This window comes from Cetorhinus maximus, chromosome 6, assembly GCF_964194155.1.
Source record: "Cetorhinus maximus chromosome 6, sCetMax3.hap1.1, whole genome shotgun sequence".
In the NCBI taxonomy this organism is placed as follows: Eukaryota; Metazoa; Chordata; class Chondrichthyes; order Lamniformes; family Cetorhinidae; genus Cetorhinus; species Cetorhinus maximus.
Genome location: NC_135884.1, coordinates 157,784,137 through 157,807,278, shown reverse-complemented (window position 1 = coordinate 157,807,278; position 23,142 = coordinate 157,784,137). Strand labels below are relative to the sequence as shown.

The following is a 23,142-nucleotide window of genomic DNA, read 5'->3' as shown; positions in this document are numbered from 1 at the left end:
TCCTGCCAAAGTGTAGCATATCTGGTGAGTATATCTTCCTTTTCTTCTGTATAAACAAGATACAATCACTGGGCGAGGGACAACAGCAGGCCTGATTTATCCTCATCACCAGTTTGTTATGGACTTGATTTTCCAGACAGGATTTTCATTAGAAACATCAGACTTTATTTACAGGCTGCAGCAGCAGTTATATGCTTCCATCGAGCTCCACAGCTAGAAGAACAACTCCCATTCTAAGGTTCCCCGCGCTTTGAACTGATTCGTTCACACCGGCATGTGACACTATACAACACAATAAGTCTTAAAGCTACAGTAATTACATTCCTTAAAGCTACAATTACCACATCCACTAACCCTCCCTTCTTTGGTCATCCTCCACGCAACTTGCACTGCCACCACCCGGTCTCAAGCATAGGCTGGCAATTACAGGTGCTCCCCAAAAAGGACGCTGCAGGGGCAACTCACCGTTAATCATGGAAGAAGTTGACCTCACCAGGTGCACATCACTTACATGCAGTCATGAATGTGAAAATTCTAATTTCTCACTGGAGCGAACTTACTCTGATGAGTGCATGACATGCTAATCATGTAAAAGTGTTTCGCAACGTTGTTCCTCGGGAAGCTCGACCCACCTGAGGCCTGAGAACAGAATTAGAGACATAGAAACTAGGAGCAGGAGTAGGCCATTCAGCCCTTTGAGCCTGCTCCGCCATTCAATATGATCATGGCTGATCCTCTATCTCAATGCCATATTTCCACTTTCTCTCCATACCCCTTGATGCCCCAAATATCCAAAAATTTATCAATTTCTTTCTTGAATATACTCAGTGACCCGGCCTCCACAGCCTCTGTGGTAGAGAATTCCACAGAATTGCTAAAGTTCATACCACCATCGGGAAACTGATTTTTGGCCTCATGCCAAATTAAGTGTCTCCCCCCAACCCCCCCGCCAAGCTTCTGACTGTTGCCGGGCCCAGACGATTCCGCAGGGTCTCCTGTTTAGGACAGAGATGAGGAAAATCTTTTTGTCTCAGAGGATTGTGAATCTGTGGAACTCCCTTCCCCAGGAGGCAGGATCATTGAATATTTTTAAGGTAGAGGTAGATATAGTTGGCTCATAAGAGAGTCAAAGGGTATAGGAGATAGGCAAGAAGGTGGAGGTGAAGCCTAATCAGATTAGCCATGATCTTATCGAATAGTGGAGCAGGCTTGAGGGGCCGAATGGCCTACTTCTGCTCCTAATTCATATGTTTGTATGTGTGTTCAAATGGGACGTGTATCTGAGGTATGCAACCGTGAACCAATTTAGATGTCAGCAGGTTTTTCACTTTGCAGAGGTCACAAACCCCTGGAATGTTTCGACCAGTGATTGTGGGTTTAAGAGAGCTGACTGGAGAAGGTTATTAGACAAAAGGTAATTGGTTATCACATTTCAGACACTTTGAATCCAGTTGTCTATCGATTGAAGTGTACTGTTTGAATAGCAGGTCCCATGAGTAAAATCACTGATGTAAGCTAACAGTCTAGGACCACAGGCTGAACTTTAAATTCAACACTGCAAGTTAATAAACTTGCTTACTTAGAGTTGGATAGACTCAGCATCACATGTGGTTAAGGCCAGGATTTCAGATCCTTTGTCCTCATGCTGGACAGGCCTGGGAGAGTGAGTTACACAAGAACAAGGCTCCTCTCACCACTTGTCCAAGCTGGAGGACAAGAGAGTGAGATTAATAGTTTAGGATAGGAAGGGTTGCAGCGGGTCACGCATTCCAATTTCAAATCTTCCCACATCCTCAGTCAAATATCTCAGTCATCCGGACAGGGAAGATCGGAGAGGCTAGAGTTACGGATTGGAATCCATTGCCGACAGCTGGGAGAGGACAGGAATGTTTACAGGAATACCACTGTGACATCAAGCTGTAATCATTTAGCTCTCAGCTACCATGAAGTCTGAGTGAGACACGCCCTGTGTGCTGGCTTCAGCAGACTCTCCACTGGCTGAGAGTCTCAGTTAAAGATGGGCAATTACTGTACAAAGCAAAACTCCCCAAAACATGGAGACGTTTATAAGTTCAACACCATCCCACTGTGCTTCCTATTCTTTATTCAATCATGCAACAGGATTGACCAGGAATCCAAATTGTAACCAGCAACCCTGTCAGGAGATTATAGTCTTTTATTATATAGAGTGTGAGGGAGATAGACAGTGTATGTGTGTAAAAGAGTGTGAAAGTGTGTGAGAGAGAGAGAGGAATAGCAACAGAGTGTGACAGAAAGGTAAAGAGCACAAGAGAGAGATGGTGATAAAGAGAGCAACAGAGGAAAGGAGATAGTGTGAGTGAAATAAAATGAAAAATCTCTATGCACAGGGAGAGTGGTTAAGATAACGAAATTGGTTATCAGGAGTGAACTTGAGCTCATCACTACAATAACTTGGTAAGCAGCAGCCAGCACACCCAAGGCTTTGCTCAGTTCCTGAACAGGCCCCTCAACTTCACCCCAAGTTGACAGGTAATCTCCATAACATTATGTATTTGGACTTCCCAAAGGCATTTGAGAAAGTTCTAGAATTTAAAGGCTGTTTGTTTAATTCAGGGTTAGAATCATGGAATCATACAATGATACAGCAAGAAGCACTCGAAAGAGCTATCCTATAGTTCCTGTCCCTCTTCTTTCCCTATGGCCCTGCAAATGTTTTCCTTCCAAATATTTCTTTAATTTCCTTTTGAAATGTACAATTGAATCCGCTTCCACCCTTTCAGGCAGTGCATTCCAGATCACAATAATTTGCTGTGTAAAAAAAGATTCTCCTTGCCTCCCCACTGGATCGTTTGCCAATCACCTTAAATCTATGTTCTCTGGTTACTGACCCTCCTGTGAGTGGAAACAGTTTCTCCTTATTTACTCTATCAAAACCCCTCATAATATTGAACACCTCTGTAAAATCCTCCCTTTACCTTCTCTGCTCTAAAGAGAACAACCCCAGCTTCTCCAGTCTCTTCTGATAACTGAGTCTAGTTTTGTAATGTTTTTACCCTGACTGGTGCAGGAATGAACGTGGCAATAAAGTGCAGTTGTGAAATTACTTTGTTGAGACAAAGTCAGAGCAAGTTTATTAAATTTCAAACAAACTACGACAATAAACTTGAGCAGCAATTTAGAGTTTAACGCGAGCTATACTTACCCGTATTAAGTCAGGATGGAAGAGTGCACGTGGCTTCTTTCTCTCTTGTCTTCTGGTCTCTGGTTCTTCTTTGTTGCCCAGTCTCAGCTGAGAGGTCTCTCTTATCCCAGCTTTTATTTAATTAACCCTTTCCAATGGCCAATCATGCTCTTCCCTGTGGGGTCATGTCCTGTGCATGCTTTTGTCGAACAATTATGCACATTTCACATTAACTGTGTTGGCCTGGACATGACCATGGAAGGTTCTCCATATTCACCATTGTTCTGCTTCTTATCTCGAGCTGCCACATCCTGTGGTCTCTTATCTCCGAGAGTCTCCAGCACATCTACTCTTTTAATTCACACAAGCGATTTGAAGTTTCTACAAGGATTTTTCGATTTAGCCACTGCAAGTGTTTTAAAAGCCTGACATTGGCCCAGATCTTCAACAAAGCGGCAATCATCGTCAGATTGCTGCTCCACTCGACACCCAACTGAACTCCCATTTCTGGCTGCCTCCTTCTGAGCCCAGTTTCAACAGAAATGCAGAGTGTTCAGTCCCACAAAGAATTCCAGCAAAGCATCGTAACATCAAGGGAACGGCAAGCAACACTTCTAGGTGCTCACTGCCGTAAGGTAAGTTTAAATGTCCCGTTTGAATTTTAGTGAATGCTGAGTGGATGAATGAGTGAATGGGCTGGGTGGGTAGGTGGGTGAGGTAAGTGGGTAGAGTGGGTAGGTGGGTGAGGTAAGTGGGTAGAGTGACAGGTGGGTGAGGTAAGTGGGCAGACTGGCAGGTGGGTGAGGTAAGTGGGTAGAGTGGCAGGTGGGTGAGGTAAGTGGGTAGAGTGGCAGGTGGGTGAGGGTAAGTGGGTAGAGTGGCAGGTGGGTGAGGTAAGTGGGTAGAGTGGCAGGTGAGTGAGGGTAAGTGGGTAGAGTGGCAGGTGGGTGAGCTAAGTGGGTAGAGTGGCAGGTGTGTGAGGTAAGTGGGTAGAGTGGCAGGTGGGTGAGATAAGTGGGTAGAGTGGCAGGTGGGTGAGGTAAGTGGGTAGAGTGGCAGGTGGGTGAGGGTAAGTGGGTAGAGTGGCAGGTGGGTGAGGTAAGTGAGTAGAGTGGCAGGTGGATCGGGTGGTAGGTGGGCGAGTGGATAGGGTTAGGGTCAAGTCAGGGGATGAGTCGGAGGGGTGGGGTCAGGGGGGAGTAAGTCAGGAGGGTTGGAGGGATTTGGGGGTGTCAGTGTGAGTGATTGGGGGGGTCAGTTCTGTAGTTACCCAGGACTTTTCTGTCTAACATTTCCTGGATAACTGCTCAGGTAAGTCCCACAGAACTATCCAAAGTCTCTGACTTTAGCTCAGAATTGTAGACTTTCACGGTGGGTCCTGGAGAGGAAGTTCAAACTTCTCGGGAAATTTCCACCGAGGTCTGCAGGTGGATATTATTGGTTTGTACATTTAGTCTCCAGAGAGCAGGAAACCTGGGCCAACATTTCCCATGATCCTTCTATTTTGGCATCAATTTATATCCTGCCCTGTTTCTACATTTTCTTACCTCATTATACTACAAGAGGAGCCTTCCTAAAAGTTCAATTTTAAATAGTCTTCATAAAGCTCAGTGTGAAACAGTCTTAATAAAGCTCAGTGTGAAACAGTCTTACAAACTTCTCATCCCTGGTAGTAGTTTCTAGTAAATCTCCCCTGCTCCTTCTTACCTAGAGTAGGACACAATACTCCAGCTGAGACTAAACCAGTGATTTATAAAGGTTTAACATAACTGCTTTGTCTTTGTCCCACATGCCTTTATTAATAAAGCCTGTGATTCCACAAGCCTTTGCAAGAGTCTTCTCAAATTGTTCTACCGCCTTCAAAAATTTCTGTAGGTACATCCTAAGATCTCTCTGCTCCTGCACCCCTTTAAAATTGTACCATTTAGTTTATATTGTCTCACCTCATTCCTGCCAGAAATGGATCAGAAATTAGCTGAAGGACAGAGGTGTTACATTGGGAGGAGGGGTTGTGGAGTGTGGTGGTTCAGAGCTGATGGTTCTGTGTTGGGACCAGTACAGTTTCTGATTGATACCAATGATGTGGATTCAGAAACTATAGGTGAAATGGTAGATTTGTTGACAATACCAAACCAGAGAGAGTAAAAGCAAAGCTAAAAATGACAGAATAACTTAAACAAAGTTTATGAGTTGACAAAACCAAAGGCCAATGAAATTTAATACAGATAGGCATAAAGGACAATTCACAGGTAAGAAAACTGGAAAACAGCTGCACAGCATAAAGTGTGCAAAAATAACTACAGTTAAAAGGGAAACTACTCAAGTCTCAGCTCAACACCCAATAACATTATTGATGTTTAACCACAAACAAACAAGGCAAACAAGTAATGTCAGGTTGCCACAGAAGGCTGTGGATACAGGTCATTGAGTGTATTTAAGACCGAGATAGATAGGTTCTTGATTGGTAAGGGGATCAAAGGTTACGGGGAGAAGGCGGGAGAATGGGGTTGAGAAACTTATCAGCCATGATTGAATGGCGGAGCAGACTCGATGGGCCGAATGGCCTAATTTCTGCTCCTATGTCTTATGGTCTTATGGAGATCAAATCCAGCAGGATTCTCAGTCACATTGGGCATTGAGCATATTCACACTGTACCCCATCAAACACCCCTCCCTCACACACTGTACCCCAACCAACACCCCTCCCTCACACACTGTACCCCATCAAACACCCCTCCCTCACACTCTGTACCCCATCCAACATCCCTCCCTCACACACTGTACCCCAACCAACACCCCTCCCTCACACACTGTACCCCAACCAACACCCCTCCCTCACACACTGTACCCCAACCAACACCCCTCCCTCACACACTGTACCCCAACCAACACCCCTCCCTCACACACTGTACCCCAACCAACACCCCTCCCTCACACACTGTACCCCATCCAACATCCCTCCCTCACACACTGTACCCCAACCAACACCCCTCCCTCACACACTGTCCCCCATCCAACACCCCTCCCTCACACACTGTACCCCAACCAACACCTCTCCCTCACACACTGTGCCCCAACCAACACCCCTCCCTCACACACTGTACCCCATCCAACACCCCTCCCTCACACACTGTACCCCATCCAACACCCCTCCCTCACACACTGTGCCCCAACCAACACCCCTCCCTCAGACACTGTACCCCATCCAACACCCCTCCCTCACACACTGTCCCCCATCCAACACCCCTCCCTCACACACTGTACCCCAACCAACACCCCTCCCTCACACACTGTACCCCATCCAACACCCCTCCCTCACACACACACTGTACCCCATCCAACACCCCACCCTCACACACTGTACCCCAACCAACACCCCTCCCTCACACACTGTACCCCATCCAACACCCCTCCCTCACACACACACTGTACCCCATCCAACACCCCACCCTCACACACTGTACCCCAACCAACACCCCTCCCTCACACACTGTGCCCCATCCAACACCCCTCCCTCACACACTGTACCCCAACCAACACCCCTCCCTCACACACTGTACCCCAACCAACACCCCTCCCTCACACACTGTCCCCCATCCAACACCCCACCCTCACACACTGTACCCCATCCAACACCCCTCCCTCACACACTGTCCCCCATCCAACACCCCTCCCTCACACACTGTACCCCAACCAACACCCCTCCCTCACACACTGTACCCCAACTAACACCCCTCCCTCACACACTGTACCCCAACCAACACCCCTCCCTCACACACTGTACCCCAACTAACACCCCTCCCTCACACACTGTCCCCCATCCAACACCCCTCCCTCACACACTGTACCCCATCCAACACCCCTCCCTCACACACACACTGTACCCCGTCTAACTCCCCACCCTCACACACACACACACAGTACCCCATCCAACTCCCCTCCTTCACACACTTGTACCCCATCCAACACCCCTCCCTCACACACTATACCCCATCCAACACCCCTCCCTCACACACTATACCCCAACCAACTCCCCACCCTCACACACACACACACTGTACCCCATCCAACATCCCCACCCTCACACACACACACACACACACACACACACACTCTACCCCATCCAACATCCCCACCCTCACACACACACACACACACTGTACCCCATCCAACATCCCCACCCTCACACACACACACACACACACACACACACTCTACCCCATCCAACATCCCCACCCTCACACACACACACACACACTGTACCCCATCCAACATCCCCACCCTCACACACACACACACACACTCTACCCCATCCAACATCCCCACCCTCACACACACACACACACACACACTATACCCCAACCAACTCCCCACCCTCACACACACACACACTGTACCCCATCCAACATCCCCACCCTCACACACACACACACACACACACACACACACTCTACCCCATCCAACATCCCCACCCTCACACACACACACACACACTGTACCCCATCCAACATCCCCACCCTCACACACACACACACACACACACACACTCTACCCCATCCAACATCCCCACCCTCACACACACACACACACACTCTACCCCATCCAACATCCCCACCCTCACACACACACACACACACTGTACCTCATCCAACTCCCCACCCTTTTACAGGTAGTGTTCCCCATCTCTGAACTTGTTCTCACTGTGTTACTGTCTCCATTTGCTCTCTGTCTCTTTCCCCCTCTCACCCGCTCTCCTTCTCCACATTTCATTCCCGCCCTGTCTGTCTTGCCCAATCTCTTTCTCCCTCTCCTTCTCACAATCTCTGTCACTGTCTTACCTGATCTCTATCTCTCTCTCCTTCTCCATCTTCATCTTCCTGTATCTGTCTCTATCGATCTCCATAACCATGCCTCTCCGTCTCTTTCACTCTCCCTCTTTCCTTGTCAACCTCCTGATCTGTTGATTGTTAGCAGGGGAAGGAATGCCAGTGTGACAGACTAAGTTTACACCATATCATCCTCACCCACTGACACCCGAGATGAAAGGTTTGACTGCTGTGTCCCATACCACAGAGTCGTGGCTCAGAATTCAGGTGGAAACCTGTCCAAATTATTGAAAAAGAATGAGAATAATTTCAGACATTTAGTGATTCAGTCAAAATAATACATTTCCACAGACTGAAGCTATGGGGATCTCAGAAGGGCTGAGATTTAGTGGTTGCCGTACATGTCAGCCAGCTTCTTGAAGCGAGGGCCCCAGTCACTGAGGTAGTTGTAATCCTGGTCTGAGTCCGAAGCCTTGGACGTGATGGAGCTCAGAGTCTCAGCCAAAGAGCCCTCGCCCTCATAGTCATAGATCAGAGCGGTATCATACGGGGGTGCATTCGGGTCATTGTCAGCCGCATCCAATCCCTGCAAACAGACAAAAAGAGAAGTTATTGGGGACACAACCACAGCAGCACAGAGCATACCAGAGTACAGTGTACCAGAGCACACGGCACTGCCGGGAGAGGGGCCAGAGCACACGGCACTGCCGGGAGAGGGGCCAGAGCACACGGCACTGCCGGGAGAGGGGCCAGAGCACACGGCACTGCCGGGAGAGGGGCCAGAGCACACGGCACTGCCGGGAGAGGGGCCAGAGCACACGGCACTGCCGGGAGAGGGGACAGAGCACACGGCACTGCCGGGAGAGGGGCCAGAGCACACGGCACTGCCGGGAGAGGGGCCAGAGCACACGGCACTGCCGGGAGAGGGGCCAGAGTACACGGCACTGCCGGGAGAGGGGCCAGAGCACACGGCACTGCCGGGAGAGGGGCCAGAGCACACGGCACTGCCGGGAGAGGGGCCAGAGCACACGGCACTGCCGGGAGAGGGGCCAGAGCACACGGCACTGCCGGGAGAGGGGCCAGAGCACACGGCACTGCCGGGAGAGGGGCCAGAGCACACGGCACTGCCGGGAGAGGGGACAGAGCACACGGCACTGCCGGGAGAGGGGCCAGAGCACACGGCACTGCCGGGAGAGGGGACAGAGCACACGGCACTGCCGGGAGAGGGGCCAGAGCACACGGCACTGCCGGGAGAGGGGACAGAGCACACGGCACTGCCGGGAGAGGGGCCAGAGCACACGGCACTGCCGGGAGAGGGGACAGAGCACACGGCACTGCCGGGAGAGGGGCCAGAGCACACGGCACTGCCGGGAGAGGGGCCAGAGCACACGGCACTTCCGGGAGAGGGGCCAGAGCACACGGCACTGCCGGGAGAGGGGACAGAGCACACGGCACTGCCGGGAGAGGGGCCAGAGCACACGGCACTGCCGGGAGAGGGGCCAGAGCACACGGCACTGCCGGGAGAGGGGCCAGAGCACACGGCACTGCCGGGAGAGGGGCCAGAGCACACGGCACTGCCGGGAGAGGGGCCAGAGCACACGGCACTGCCGGGAGAGGGGCCAGAGCACACGGCACTGCCGGGAGAGGGGACAGAGCACACGGCACTGCCGGGAGAGGGGCCAGAGCACACGGCACTGCCGGGAGAGGGGCCAGAGCACACGGCACTGCCGGGAGAGGGGACAGAGCACACGGCACTGCCGGGAGAGGGGCCAGAGCACACGGCACTGCCGGGAGAGGGGACAGAGCACACGGCACAGCCGGGAGAGGGGCCAGAGCACACGGCACTGCCGGGAGAGGGGCCAGAGCACACGGCACTGCCGGGAGAGGGGCCAGAGCACACGGCACTGCCGGGAGAGGGGCCAGAGCACACGGCACTGCCGGGAGAGGGGCCAGAGCACACGGCACTGCCGGGAGAGGGGCCAGAGTACACGGCACTGCCGGGAGAGGGGCCAGAGCACACGGCACTGCCGGGAGAGGGGACAGAGCACACGGCACTGCCGGGAGAGGGGCCAGAGCACACGGCACTGCTGGGAGAGGGGCCAGAGCACACGGCACTGCTGGGAGAGGGGCCAGAGCACACGGCACTGCTGGGAGAGGGGCCAGAGCACACGGCACTGCCGGGAGAGGGGCCAGAGTACACGGCACTGCCGGGAGATACAGTGGCACATGGCACTGCCAGCACATGAAGTGTTGTAGGTCTATACAGGTGACATCAATATCAATATATAGTAGCGGGGATTTGACTGCACAGGAAGTATTGTGAGAGGATAGTTTACATTTATGATTAGTTATTCATCTGCTTCTCAAACCATAAGATACGAACTTTTGAGATCACATTTAAGCGTACTGTACCTGCAGTTATATTTATCAGCTAAGAGCTGACACCCATATCAAGTCATAGCTAGATCAAAAGGCAAAAACATTTAATTCTGTGCTCAGCACAGGTGGACCAGATCTTTTCGAATACTAGCTGCCACTTCTAACACGCTTTTCTTATCACCTCTACGTGACAATCCATGTCACTATATATAAAACATGATGTGCTGAAAATTACTGCCCCATATAATGACCCTAATACTATTGCAATAACTACCATTAATAAGCTGGTTGCTATATTAGAGTTCTTTTCCCATTGGGCCAATGAGGTCAGTATGATTCCCTTAGTGGTGTGAGACTGCACACCACTGCATGAAGCTGAAAATGCAGATGAAGTCCCAATGTACTATTAATAAGAACAGATTGTGCAGCTAGCCAAACTCGGAGGTTCCTGGTTTGGCCCATTGCCTCTGAGCTCCCTCTATGGAAACCCACCTCATTGATGAAATCCTTGATGTCATTGGGGTCAGCCGGGGGTTTTCTTGGATACTGTGGCTGCCCAGAATTGAAGGGAGCATCTCTTCTGATTGGTTGCTTTCCTCTGATTGGGGTTGAGGGCAGGACTTCATCTGGGTTCCTTAACTGGTCAATGTTATAGGCATCCTGGGCAAAAGAAGATCAGCTGTTAGACAGAGGCTGGCTATCAGTGTGGTGGTGCATGGAAATCTGAAAATATATTTCCAGGGCAGAAATAGATGAAATGCACAGACTGAACAGAAACTCTCATTGCTGTCTTTTGGTGACTGGTTATTTCACACATTATCCTCTGATCTGCCTCAACTTCAGAAACACTGTAAACGACCAAACAATAATTGACCAGTAAATTGATAAGTGGATAAAAACAATCACACCAGAGATTGGTAGCAGTTATAGATTTACTGATCTCTCAATATCAATTATGTCTGCTTTGCTAAACTTTAATATAGACTGACCATATACAAGTTCCCTGAATGTTAACTGTTTCACAAGGATTGATTAACATCATCTGGAGAGCCATTAAGACCCAGCTCTCTGTCTCTCTCTCTCTCTCTGACCTCTCTCAGTTACACTCTCTCCATCCATCTCCCTCTTTTTGTCAGTCCCTCTCCATATGTCTCTTTCTATTTGTCTCTGTCTCTCTTTCTCTGTCCCTTACTCTTGCGTCTCTCTGTGTTGCTCTCTCTGTTTCTGAAGCTGCTGTCCCCACTCTCTCTCTTTCTCTCTCACTATCTTTCTCTGTTTCTTGCTCTCATTGCCTGGTTCTCTTGATCACTTATAGAAAGACAGGAAGAGCAGGAGGCCATTCAGCCCTTCAAGCCTGTTCTGCCAATCAGTGAGATCAAGGCTGATGTGTGACCACTTAAACCCATCTACATGCTTTCCCTGTATCCTTTAATATATCTTTAATTAGCAAAGATCTGTCAATCTCAGATTTAAAATGATATTGTATACAGGGGATGGGGATTATATACGAAGGGTGTGGATTATATACGGGGCAGTGATTATATACTGGAGGCGGGGATCATATATGGGAATAGGAATTATATAGGGGGTGGGGATTTGATGTGGGGATGGGAATTATACAAATGGGTGGGGATTATGTAAGGAGGGATGGGGATTATATGTGGGGATGGAAATTATATACAAATGGGTAGAGGCTGGGGATTATGTACAGGGATAGGAATTATACACGAACAGTTGCGTTATATGTAGAGGAGTGGGATTATATATGCAGAGGTGGAGATTATTTATGGAAGAGAAGGAATTTTATACAGAGAGGTGGGGATATATATGGTGGGGTGAGGATTAAACACAGATAGGTGGGGATTATATGTACAGGGATGGGAATTATATACAAATGGGCAGGGATTACTTATGGAGGGGTGGGGATTATATGCACAGTTAAGTGCTGCCTGCAGTTGTGCCACGTGTGTTAATGTTCCTCGAGTGATTATTCACTATTATTTGTGAGTTACACACTGACCTGATCTTCCTCTCCTCCTCCCTGCTCATCATAGTTTAAAATGTTGTCTCGGATATCATCTTCAGAAGCAGCCAGGAGTCCTTTGTGATGGTGTCGGCGATGAAGACAGTCAGAAACTGCCACAAGCAGAATGAGAACTGGAACAGTGACAGTGTGAGGAAGAGAGAGAGAGAAAACAGAAGTTTTTTTTATTATTCATTCAAGGGATGTAGTCAATGGGAATCAGGGCCAGCATTTATTGCCCATCTCTAATTACCCTTGAGAAGGTGGTGATGAGCTGCCTTCCTGAACCGCTGCAGTCCATGTGGTGTAGGTACACCCACAGTGCTGTTAGGGAGGGAGTTCCAGGATTTTGACCCAGCGACAGTGAAGGAACGGCGATATATTTCCAAGTCAGGATGGTGAGTGGCTTGGAGGAGAACTTCCAGGTGGTGGTGTTCCCATTTATCTGCTGCCCTTGTCCTCCTAGATGGTAGTGGTCGTGGGTTTGGAAGGTGTTGTTGAAGGAGCCATGGTGAATCCCTGAGTGCATCTTGTAGATGGTACACACTGCTGCTACTGTGTGTTGGTGGTGGAGGGAGTGAATGTTTGTAGATGTGGTGCCAATCAAGCGGGCTGCTTTGTCCTGGATGGTGTCAAGCTTCATGAGTGTTGTGGGAGTTGCACTTATCCAGGCAAGTGGGGAATATTCCATCACACTCCTGACTTGTGCCTTGTAGATGGTGGACAGGTTTTGGGGAGTCAGGAAGTGAGTTACTCGTCACACGATTCCTAGCCTCTGAGCTGCTCTTGTAGCCACAGTATTTATATGGCTAGCCCAGTTCAGTTTCCCCCAGGATGTTGATAGCGGGGGATTCAGTGATGGTAATGCCATTGAATGTCATGGGGTGATGGTTAGACTCTCTCTTGTTGGAGATGGTCATTGCCTGACACTTGTGTGGTGTGAATGTTACTTGCCACTAGTCAGCCCAAGCCTGGATATCGTCCAGGTCTTGCTGCATTTGGACATGGACTGCTTCAGTATCTGAGGAGTCGCGAATGGTGCTGAACATTGTGCAATCATCAGCGAACATCCTCACTTCTGACCTTATGATGGAAGGAAGGTCATTGATGAAGCAGCTGAAGATGGTTGGGCTGAGGACAGTCCCCTGAGAAAATCCTGCAGTGATGTCCTGGAGCTGAGATGACTGACCTCCAACAACCACAACCATCTTCCTTTGTGCTAGGTATGACTCCAACCAGCGGAGAGTTTTAGAACAAAGAACAAAGAAAAGTACAGCACAGGAACAGGCCCTTCGGCCCTCCAAGCCTGTATCGATCATATTGCCCGTCAAACTAAAATTTTGCACTTCCGGGGTCCGTATCCCTCTTTTCCCATCCTATTCATGTATTTGTCAAGCTGCCTCTTAAACACCACTATCGTACCTGCTTCCACCACCTCCTCTGGCAGCGAATTCCAGACACTAACTACCTTCTGCGTAAAAAACTTGCCCCGCACATCTCCTCTACAGTTTCCTCCTCTCACCTTAAATCTATGTCCACTAGTAATTGACCCTTCCACCCTGGGAAAAAGCTTCTGACTATCTACTCTGTCCATGCCATTCATAATTTTGTAAACTTCTATCAAGTCGCCCCTCAATCTCTGTGCTCTAGTGAGAACAATCCGAGTTTCTCCAAACTCTCCTCATAGATAATAACCTCCAGACCAGGCAGCATCCTGGTAAACCTCCTCTGCACCCTCTCCAATTCCTCCATATCCATCTGGTAATGTGGTGACCAGAATTGCTCGCAATATTCCAAGTGTGGCCTAACCAAGGTTCTGTACAGCTGCAGCATGACTTCCCCACTTTTATACTCAATACCCCTGCAGATGAAGGCAAGCATGCCATATGCCTTCCTGACTACATTAACCACCTGTGTTGCCACTTTCAGTGACCTGTGGACCTGTACACCCAGATCCCCCTGCCCGTCGATGCACTTAAGGGTTCTGCCATTTACTGTGTAATTCCTGCCTGTATTAGACCTTCCAAAATGCATTACCTCACATTTGTCCGGATTAAACTCCATCTGCCATTTCTCCGCCCAAGTCTCCAACCGATCTATATCCTGTTGTATCCTTTGACAATCCTCTTCACTATCTGCAACTCCTCCAACCTTAGTGTTGTCTGCAAACTTACTAATTAGCCCAGTTACATTTTCCTCCAAATCATTTATGTATAGTACAAACAGCAAAGGTCCCAGCACTGATCCCTGCAGAACTCCACTAGTCACAGCTCTCCATTCAGAAAAGCACCCTTCCACTGCTACCCTCTGTCTTTTATGACCAAGCCAATTCTGTATCCATCCTGCCAGCTCACCTCTGATCCCGTGCGACTTTACCTTCTGTACCAGTCTGCCATGAGGGACCTTGTCAAAGGCCTTACTGAAATCCATGTAGATAACATCCACTACCCTTCCATTGTCGATCATCTTTGTCACTTCCTCGAAAAACTCGATCAAGTTAGTGAGACACGACCTCCCCTTCACAAAACCATGCTGCCTCTCGCTAATACGCCCATTTGCTTCCAAATGGTAGTAAATCCTGTCACGAAGAATCTTCTCCAATAATTTCCCTACCACTGACGTAAGGCTCACCGGCCTGTAATTTCCTGGATTATCCCTGCTATCCTTCTTAAACAATGGAACAACATTGGCCATTCTCCAGTCCTCTGGGACCTCACCCATAGCCAGTGAGGATACAAAGATTTCTGTCAAGGCCCCAGCAATCTCCTCCCTTGCCTCCCTCAGTACTCTGGGGTAGATCCCATCTGGCCCTGGGGAGTTATCCACCTTAATATTCTTCAAGACGCCTAACACCTCCTCTTTTTTGATCTCAACATGATCCAGGCTATCTACACACTCTTCCCTAGACAAATCAACCGCTAAGTCCTTCTCTTTGGTGAATATTGATGAGAAGTATTCATTCAGTATCTCTCCCATTTCTTCTGGCTCCACACACAGATTCCCACCTCTGTCCCTGAGTGGGCCCACCCTTTCCCTGGCTACCCTCTTGCTTTTTACATATGTATAAAAGGCCTTGGGATTTTCCTTAATCCTGGTTGCCAATGACTTTTTGTGACCCCTTTTAGCCCTCCTGACTCCTTGCTTAAGTTTCTTCCTACTTTCTTTATATTCTCCACGGGCTTTAACTGTTCCCAGCCTTCTAGCCCTTACGAATGCTTCCCTTTTCTTTTTGATTAATCTCACAATATCCTTCATTATCCAAGGTTCCTGAAACTTGTCATACTTATCCTTCAAACTAGCAGGAACATGCCGGTCCTGAATTCTTATCAACTGACGTTTGTCAGTTGTTGATTTGCTCTCAAACATCTGCCTCCAGTCTAGATTCCTCAGTTCCTGCCTAATATTGTTATAATTGGCCTTCCCCCAATTAAGCACCTTAACCTGAGGACTCCTGTTATCCTTATCCACCAGTACCTTGAAACTTACTAAATTATGGTCACTTTTCCCGAAATGCTCCCCGACTGAAACCTGGCCGGGTTCATTCCCTAATACCAGGTCCAGTATTGCCCCTTCCCTAGTTGGACTATCTACATATTGTCTCAGGAAGCCCTCCTGGATGCACCTTACAAATTCTGCACCATCCAAACCCCTAGCACTAAGTGATTCCCAGTCAATATAGGGAAAGTTAAAATCACCCACCACAACAACCCTATTGCTTTTACATCTTTCCAAATTCTGCCTACATAACTGTTCCTCAATCTCCCACCGGCAATTGGGAGGCCTATAGTAAACCCCCAACATTGTGACTGCACCCTTCCTATTCCGGAGCTCTACCCATATTGCCTCGCTGCATGAGCCCTCTGAGGTGTCCTCCTGTCGTACAGCTGTGATATTCTCCTTAACCAGCAGTGCAACTCCCCCACCTCTTCTACATCCATCTCTATCCTGCCTGAAACTTCTAAATCCTGGAACGTTTATCTGCCAATCCTGTCCATCCTTCAACCAAGTCTCTGTAATAGCAATAACATCATACTCCCAAGTACTAATCCAAGCTCTAAGCTCATCTGCCTTGCCTGTTATACTTCTCGCATTGAAACAAATGCATTTCAGACCCCCAGTCCCACTGTGTTCAGTAATTTCTCCCTGCCTGCTCTTCCTCTTAGTCCTACTGGTTCCCAGTCATTTATTTCACTTGCTGACCTATTGCTCTGGTTCCCACCCCCCTGCCATACTAGTTTAAACCCTCCCGAGTGACACTAGCAAACCTCGCAGCCAGGATATTGGTGCCGCTCCAGTTTAGATGCAACCCGTCCTTCTTGTACAGGTCCCACCTGCCCCGGAAGAGATCCCAATGATCCAGATATCGGAAACCCTCCCTCCTACACCATCTGTTCAGCCACATGTTCAGCTGCACTATCTTCCTATTTCTAGCCTCACTGGCACATGGCACAGGGAGCAATCCTGAGATTACAACCCTAGAGGTCCTGTTTTTTAACTTTCTGCCTAACTCCCTGAACTCCCTCTGCAGGACCTCGTCACTCTTCCTGCCTATGTCGTTAGTACCAATGTTACCACGACCTCTGGCTATTCTCCCTCCCCCTTCAGAATGTCCCGTACCCGATCAGAGACATCCTGGACCCTGGCACCAGGGAGGCAACATACCATCCTGGTGTCTCTTTCACGACCACAGAAGCGCCTATCTGAGCCCCTGACTATAGAGTCCGCCATGACAATTGCTCTTCTGTGCTTTGACCCCACCCTGCTGAACAACAGAGACAGCTGTGGTGCCACTGCTCTGGCTACTGCTGTTGTTTTCCCCTGATGAGCCATCCCCCCAACAGTATCCAAAACAGTATACCTGTTAGAGAGGGGGACAGCCACGGGATTTCTGCACTGCCTGCCTCTTCTAGCAGTCACCCATCTATCTGCCTGTACCTTGGGTGTGACCACGTCTGCAAAACTCCTGTCAATGACGCTTTCCACATTGCCACAGAAGGCTGTGGAGGACAGGTCATTGAGTGTATTTAAGACCGAGATAGATAGGTTCTTGATTGGTAAGGGGATCAAAAGTTACGGGGAGAAGGCGGGAGAATGGGGTTGAGAAACTTATCAGCCATGATTGATTGGCAGAGCAGACTCGATGGGCCGAATGGCCTAATTTCTGCTCCTATGTCTTATGGTCTTTCCGCCACCTGAATGCTCCTAAGTGCATCCAACTGCTGCTCCAACTGATCCACGATTTCCCCCTGATTGCCATTGACTCCAGTTTTGCTAGGGCTCCTTGATGCCACACTCTGTCAAACGCTGCCTTGATGTCAAGGGCAGTCACTCTCACCTCACCTCGGGAGTTCAGCTCTTTTGTCCATGTTTGAACCAAGGATGTAATGAGATCAGGAGCTGAGTGGACCTGGCAGAACCCAAACTGAGCATTAATGAGCAGGTTATTGCTAAACAGGTGCTGCTTGATAGCACTGTTGATGACCATCACTTTACTGATGATCAAGAGTAGACTGATAGGGCGGTAATTGGCCAGGTTGGATTTGTCCTGCTTTCTGTACACAGGACATACCTGGGCAATTTGCCACATAGCCAGATAGATGCCAGTGTTGTAGCTGTACTGGAACAGCTTGGCTAGGGGCACGGCAAGTTCTGGAGCACAAGTCTTCAGTACTATTGCCGGAATATTGTCAGGGCCCATAGCCTTTGCAGTATCCAGTGCCTTCAACCGTTTCTTGATATCACGTAAGTCAGCATGATTATCACAATGGACTTCAACACAGGACCAAGGCTCCCCTGGGCCTGGGGAAAGAGTTCTTGTCTTTCAGACTCTTTGGATCCTTAACCAGAGAGAGCTTTATTTTCTTTTGTTCATGGATGTGGGTGTCATTGGCCAGGCTGGTCTTGATGAGCTGCCTTCTTGAACCGCTGCAGTCCATGTGGTGTAGGTACACCCACAGTGCTGTTAGGGAGGTAGTTCCAGGGTTTTGACCCAGCGACAGTCAGGATGGTGAGTGACTTGGAGGAGAATTTGCAAGTTGTGCTGTTCCCATCTATCTGCTGTCCTTATTCTACTAGGTGGTAGAGATCTCAGGTTTGGAAGGTGCTGTCAAAGGAGCCTTGGGGACTTGCTGCCGTGCATCTTGTAGATGGTACATGCTGCAGCCTACACTGGGGAAGGACCATCATAAGATTCGCCAAATGTGGCAAAGCAGGCCTAACACCACTGTCCTCTCCCAAGCCAACATGACCAGTATCATTCCAAACCAACATGGACAGGACATGTCATTCGTATGCCCGACACCAGACGGCCGAAGCAGCTGTCCTATTTGGAATTGATTTGCATCAGGAGTCTCCCAGGAGGAAAACAGAAGCACCTTAGGATGTCCTCAAAGAATTCTTGAAGGGATCAAACATTTCCACTGACTTATGAGAGACCCTGGCTTGTGACTGACTGAAATACAGAGAGTATATTAGGTAAAGCACTCCAACACTTGGAGAAACCTCACTGGGAGCACCCAGAGGTGAAGTGGAGGTGTCAGAGAAAGCACAATCATTTACCCCACCCCAAGCAACCCGTGCCCTGAAAGTGACAGAGTCTGCAGATCACACATTGGACTTATCTAAACCTCAGCCTTACAACTCCACCTGAGGAGCCAACATTGAGCAGAAAGTGAGGAGCCCCCTGCTGATGGTAGGATCTGAAATCTGCCCTCAGTCCACCAGAATCTTCCTCCATCCTTGCCAGCTGATTCAATCCTCTCATCACCTCCTCTTGCACCAGCCCAATTCATCACAACCCATCTCAACATATTTCATCCCAGCCCAGTTCTCTCTCAGACTCCTTAGCCCCACCTCCAGCTGCAACTCCTGTGGATAATCTACAGGATGGTGCTCTGGAATTCACTGGGTGGTCAGACACTGAGCGCAGTAATGAAGGCTCAAAATCACAGCCTTATTCACATTAAACTCCATGACCTGGGAGATATAACACCATGGACTAGATGTAAAACAGTTATTGGACAAACAGAATGCAAGCAGACTGTGATACTCACGGAGTAACAGCAGGACACTGGCGAGAATCACCATCGCGGCTCCAAAGCTCAGACCCACGTGGGTACCAAGGATTGCAGCTACCCCCGGGGTGCAATCCTCTCTGATACTGCAGAAACAGACCGTCACATTCAGTGTGTGATCCTGGCTCAGACGTGGCTCCCCTGAGTCACTCACTCGAATCTGGAGGCTGTAGATTCCCTCGCTGACTCGCTGTCGAGTCCCCAGCCGAGAATGTGTGTCTGTCAGAGCGAGAACAGAGAAGCTGAAAACCACCCTGATCCCAGAATCACTCCACAGCAGAGTTCCCGAATCTCACAGTCCATCAGGGACATTCCCTCAATAATCCTCAATGCACCAAACTCAATATCACAAAATAATCCTCAATGCACCAAACTCAATATCACAAAATAATCCTCAGTGCCCCAAACTCAATATCACAAGATAATCCTCAGTGCCCCAAACTCAATATCACAAAATAATCCTCAGTGCCCCAAACTCAATATCACAAAATAATCCTCAGTGCGCCAAACTCAATATCACAAAATAATCCTCAATGCACCAAACTCAATATCACAAAATAATCCTCAGTGCGCCAAACTCAATATCACAAAATAATCCTCAGTGCGCCAAACTCAATATCACAAAATAATCCTCAATGCACCAAACTCAATATCACAAAATAATCCTCAGTGCCCCAAACTCAATATCACAAAATAATCCTCAGTGCGCCAAACTCAATATCACAAAATAATCCTCAATGCACCAAACTCAATATCACAAAATAATCCTCAGTGCGCCAAACTCAATATCACAAAATAATCCTCAATGCACCAAACTCAATATCACAAAATAATCCTCAGTGCGCCAAACTCAATATCACAAAATAATCCTCAGTGCCCCAAACTCAATAGCACAAAATAATCCTCAGTGCGCCAAACTCAATAGCACAAAATAATCCTCAATGCACCAAACTCAATATCACAAAATAATCCTCAGTGCGCCAAACTCAATATCACAAAATAATCCTCAGTGCCCCAAACTCAATAGCACAAAATAATCCTCAGTGCGCCAAACTCAATAGCACAAAATTCAGAGTGAAAAGTGAAAGTTCTGAGAAGATAAGGATTCAGATATTGGATCAGGATCAGAATCAGGTCAGTGAGCAGGTCCCAGATTGAGTGAGGGATGGGTTTGGGGATCAGGTTGGGGATTGGATTGGGGTTGGTGAGGATTTGGGTTGAGGTCAGGGTTTGCGATCCATCCCATTCCATGGAAGCTGCTGGTAAATAAAGTCCAGTGGGCTCATCGGGGTGAAATTGGGCATCACTTGGGGAGGCGTAGAGCCATTGGCTTAGACACTGGACAGGGCGCTCATATGAATCCAGGGAATGAGGAGATGGTGGAAAGCACACTTTTGACTCATATCCTACTTGGTTTAATTGACCTCAGGCCCCAGGACTAGAGAGGCACAGAGAATGAATTTATAATAAATTAAAGCATTAACTTTCAGTTAAGATTTTTTGCCAAATTGTGCTCATCAATTGGAAATGATCAGGTTAGATACAGAGCAAAGTTCCCTCTACCGTCCCCATCAAACACTCCCAGGACCGGTACAGCACGGGGTTAGATACAGAGCAAAGTTCCCTCTACCGTCCCCATCAAACACTCCCAGGACCGGTACAGCACGGGGTTAGATACAGAGTAAAGCTCCCTCTACCGTCCCCATCAAACACTCCCAGGGCAGGTACAGCACGGGGTTAGATACAGAGTAAAGCTCCCTCTACCCCGTCCTCATCAAACACTCCCAGGGCAGGTACAGCACAGAGTTAGATACAGAGTAAAGCTCCCTCTACACTGTCCCATCAAACACTCCCAGGACAGGTACAGCATGGGGTTAGATACAAAGTAAAGCTCCCTCTACACTGTCCCATCAAACACTCCTAGGACAGGTACAGCACGGGGTTAGATACAGAGTAAAGCTCCCTCTACACTGTCCCCATCAAACACTCCCAGGACAGGTACAGCACAGAGTTAGATACAGAGTAAAGCTCCCTCTACACCGTCCCCATCAAACACTCCCAGGACAGGTACAGCACGGGGTTAGATACAGAGTAAAGCCCCCTCTACACCGTCCCCATCAAACACTCCCAGGACAGGTACAGCACGGGGTTAGATACAGAATAAATCTCCCTCTACACTGTCCCCATCAAACACTCTCTCTCTATGAACAATGAGTGGCACTGAGTCCTCTTAGGGGATCTGAGGTTTCCCAACTCATTTCCCCTTCACACTCCACCCTAGTCACACTCCACCCTCGTCACACTCCACCCCCTTTACACTCCACCCTCGTCACACTCCACCCTCGTCACACTCCACCCTCGTCACACTCCACCCCCTTTACACTCCACCCTCATCACACTCCACCCTCGTCACACTCCACCCTCGTCACACTCCACCCCCTTTACACTCCACCCTCATCACACTCCACCCTCGTCACACTCCACCCTCCTCACACTCCAACCTCGCCGCACTCCACCCACCATTTAGGCGGCTAATTGTCCAATTCTGAGAATACGCGGAATCATCAGGAATAATCTCAAAATGGAAAGGATCAGCATGAGGCTCCATGTCACCGTCCACTGCCCAGAGGACGACTCCATTATCCTTGTTCCACTGACTGCACAGGAAGCCAAGTTGTGGGTACAGGACAGGGGGGAAATCGTTGACCTCAATCACGTGAATCTCCAGGGTTCCTGTCGCTGTGTGTGGCGGCTCTCCTGTTATCACAAACATCACAAGTTAAAAAATTACAATGGGCCCAAGCCCAATGCTCCTTGGCGCAGACATACATTCTCGCAAACTGACACAGATATCCCGCACCCTTTCCCCTCACACTGTACTACTTGAAATCTACCTCAGCGGAGGTCAACGGATTTGGAAGTAGATTGCACAGATGGCCAAGGCTTCAAGTGGTCAGAGAGAGGGAGAAAGAAAGGATGGGGGGGAGTGAGGAACAGGAATGCGGTGGGGGGGGAGGGGAGATGAAGGGAGAGTGGGGGCAGGGAGAGAGAAAAGAGTGGGGCGAGTGGAAGAGGAGGGGGAGAAGGAAAGAGGAAGGGAAGAGGCAAAGGGAAGGGGAAGAGCTGAAGAGGAGGGAGGAAGGAGGACACAGGAAGAAGGGAATGTGAGGAGGGAGCAGTGAAGAAAAGGAGGGAGAGGGGAAGTGGAAGGGGAGCGGGGGGGGAAGGGAGGGGAGTGGGGTGGAGGGAAAAATACAGCGGGTGAAAAGAGGACCTGGAAACAGTCCAGTCAAGTCCTGTCTGTGACTCCAGAGCAGAGCGGCCGTGTTCTGGGAGAACTCAGAGTGTCACATGACAGGAAAACAAGCAAGTGATTGGTTGGTGGATGTTTTGCTTATCTTCAAAACTTGTGTAATTTAACAGTCATTGAAAGGTTTTATTCATTGTGATAAGGTTTACCAGCAGTGTTTATTAACAATAAATTAGTTAAGATTAGATTAATTAACACATAGTAAAGATCGCAGGGCAGGTGATGTGTTGCAACTGCAGAATGTGGGATAAATGCAAAATACTGCAGATGCTGGAAATCTGAAACAAAAACAAAACATACTGGAAAAGCTCAGCAGGTCTGACAGCATCTGCGGAGAGAAAGACAGAGTTAACGTTTCGAGTCCGTAT

The 23,142-nt window shown here is 48.9% G+C and overlaps 1 protein-coding gene across 1 annotated transcript in view; it reads right to left on the bottom strand.

Annotated features, from left to right (window-relative positions):
- Positions 1-8,291: 8,291 nt before the first annotated feature.
- Positions 8,292-23,142, bottom strand: part of cdh15 (cadherin 15, type 1, M-cadherin (myotubule)) — a 52,242-nt gene continuing 37,391 nt past the window's right edge. Inside the window, exons 9-13 of the mRNA XM_078544710.1 lie at positions 21,985-22,221; positions 19,444-19,683; positions 12,389-12,525; positions 10,861-11,028; positions 8,292-8,575 (exon numbers count right to left, since the gene is read on the bottom strand). Of these exons, the coding sequence (XP_078400836.1) occupies positions 8,375-8,575; positions 10,861-11,028; positions 12,389-12,525; positions 19,444-19,683; positions 21,985-22,221 (983 nt within the window). The 3' untranslated portion in view covers positions 8,292-8,374. The remainder of the gene's footprint in view (positions 8,576-10,860; positions 11,029-12,388; positions 12,526-19,443; positions 19,684-21,984; positions 22,222-23,142) is intronic.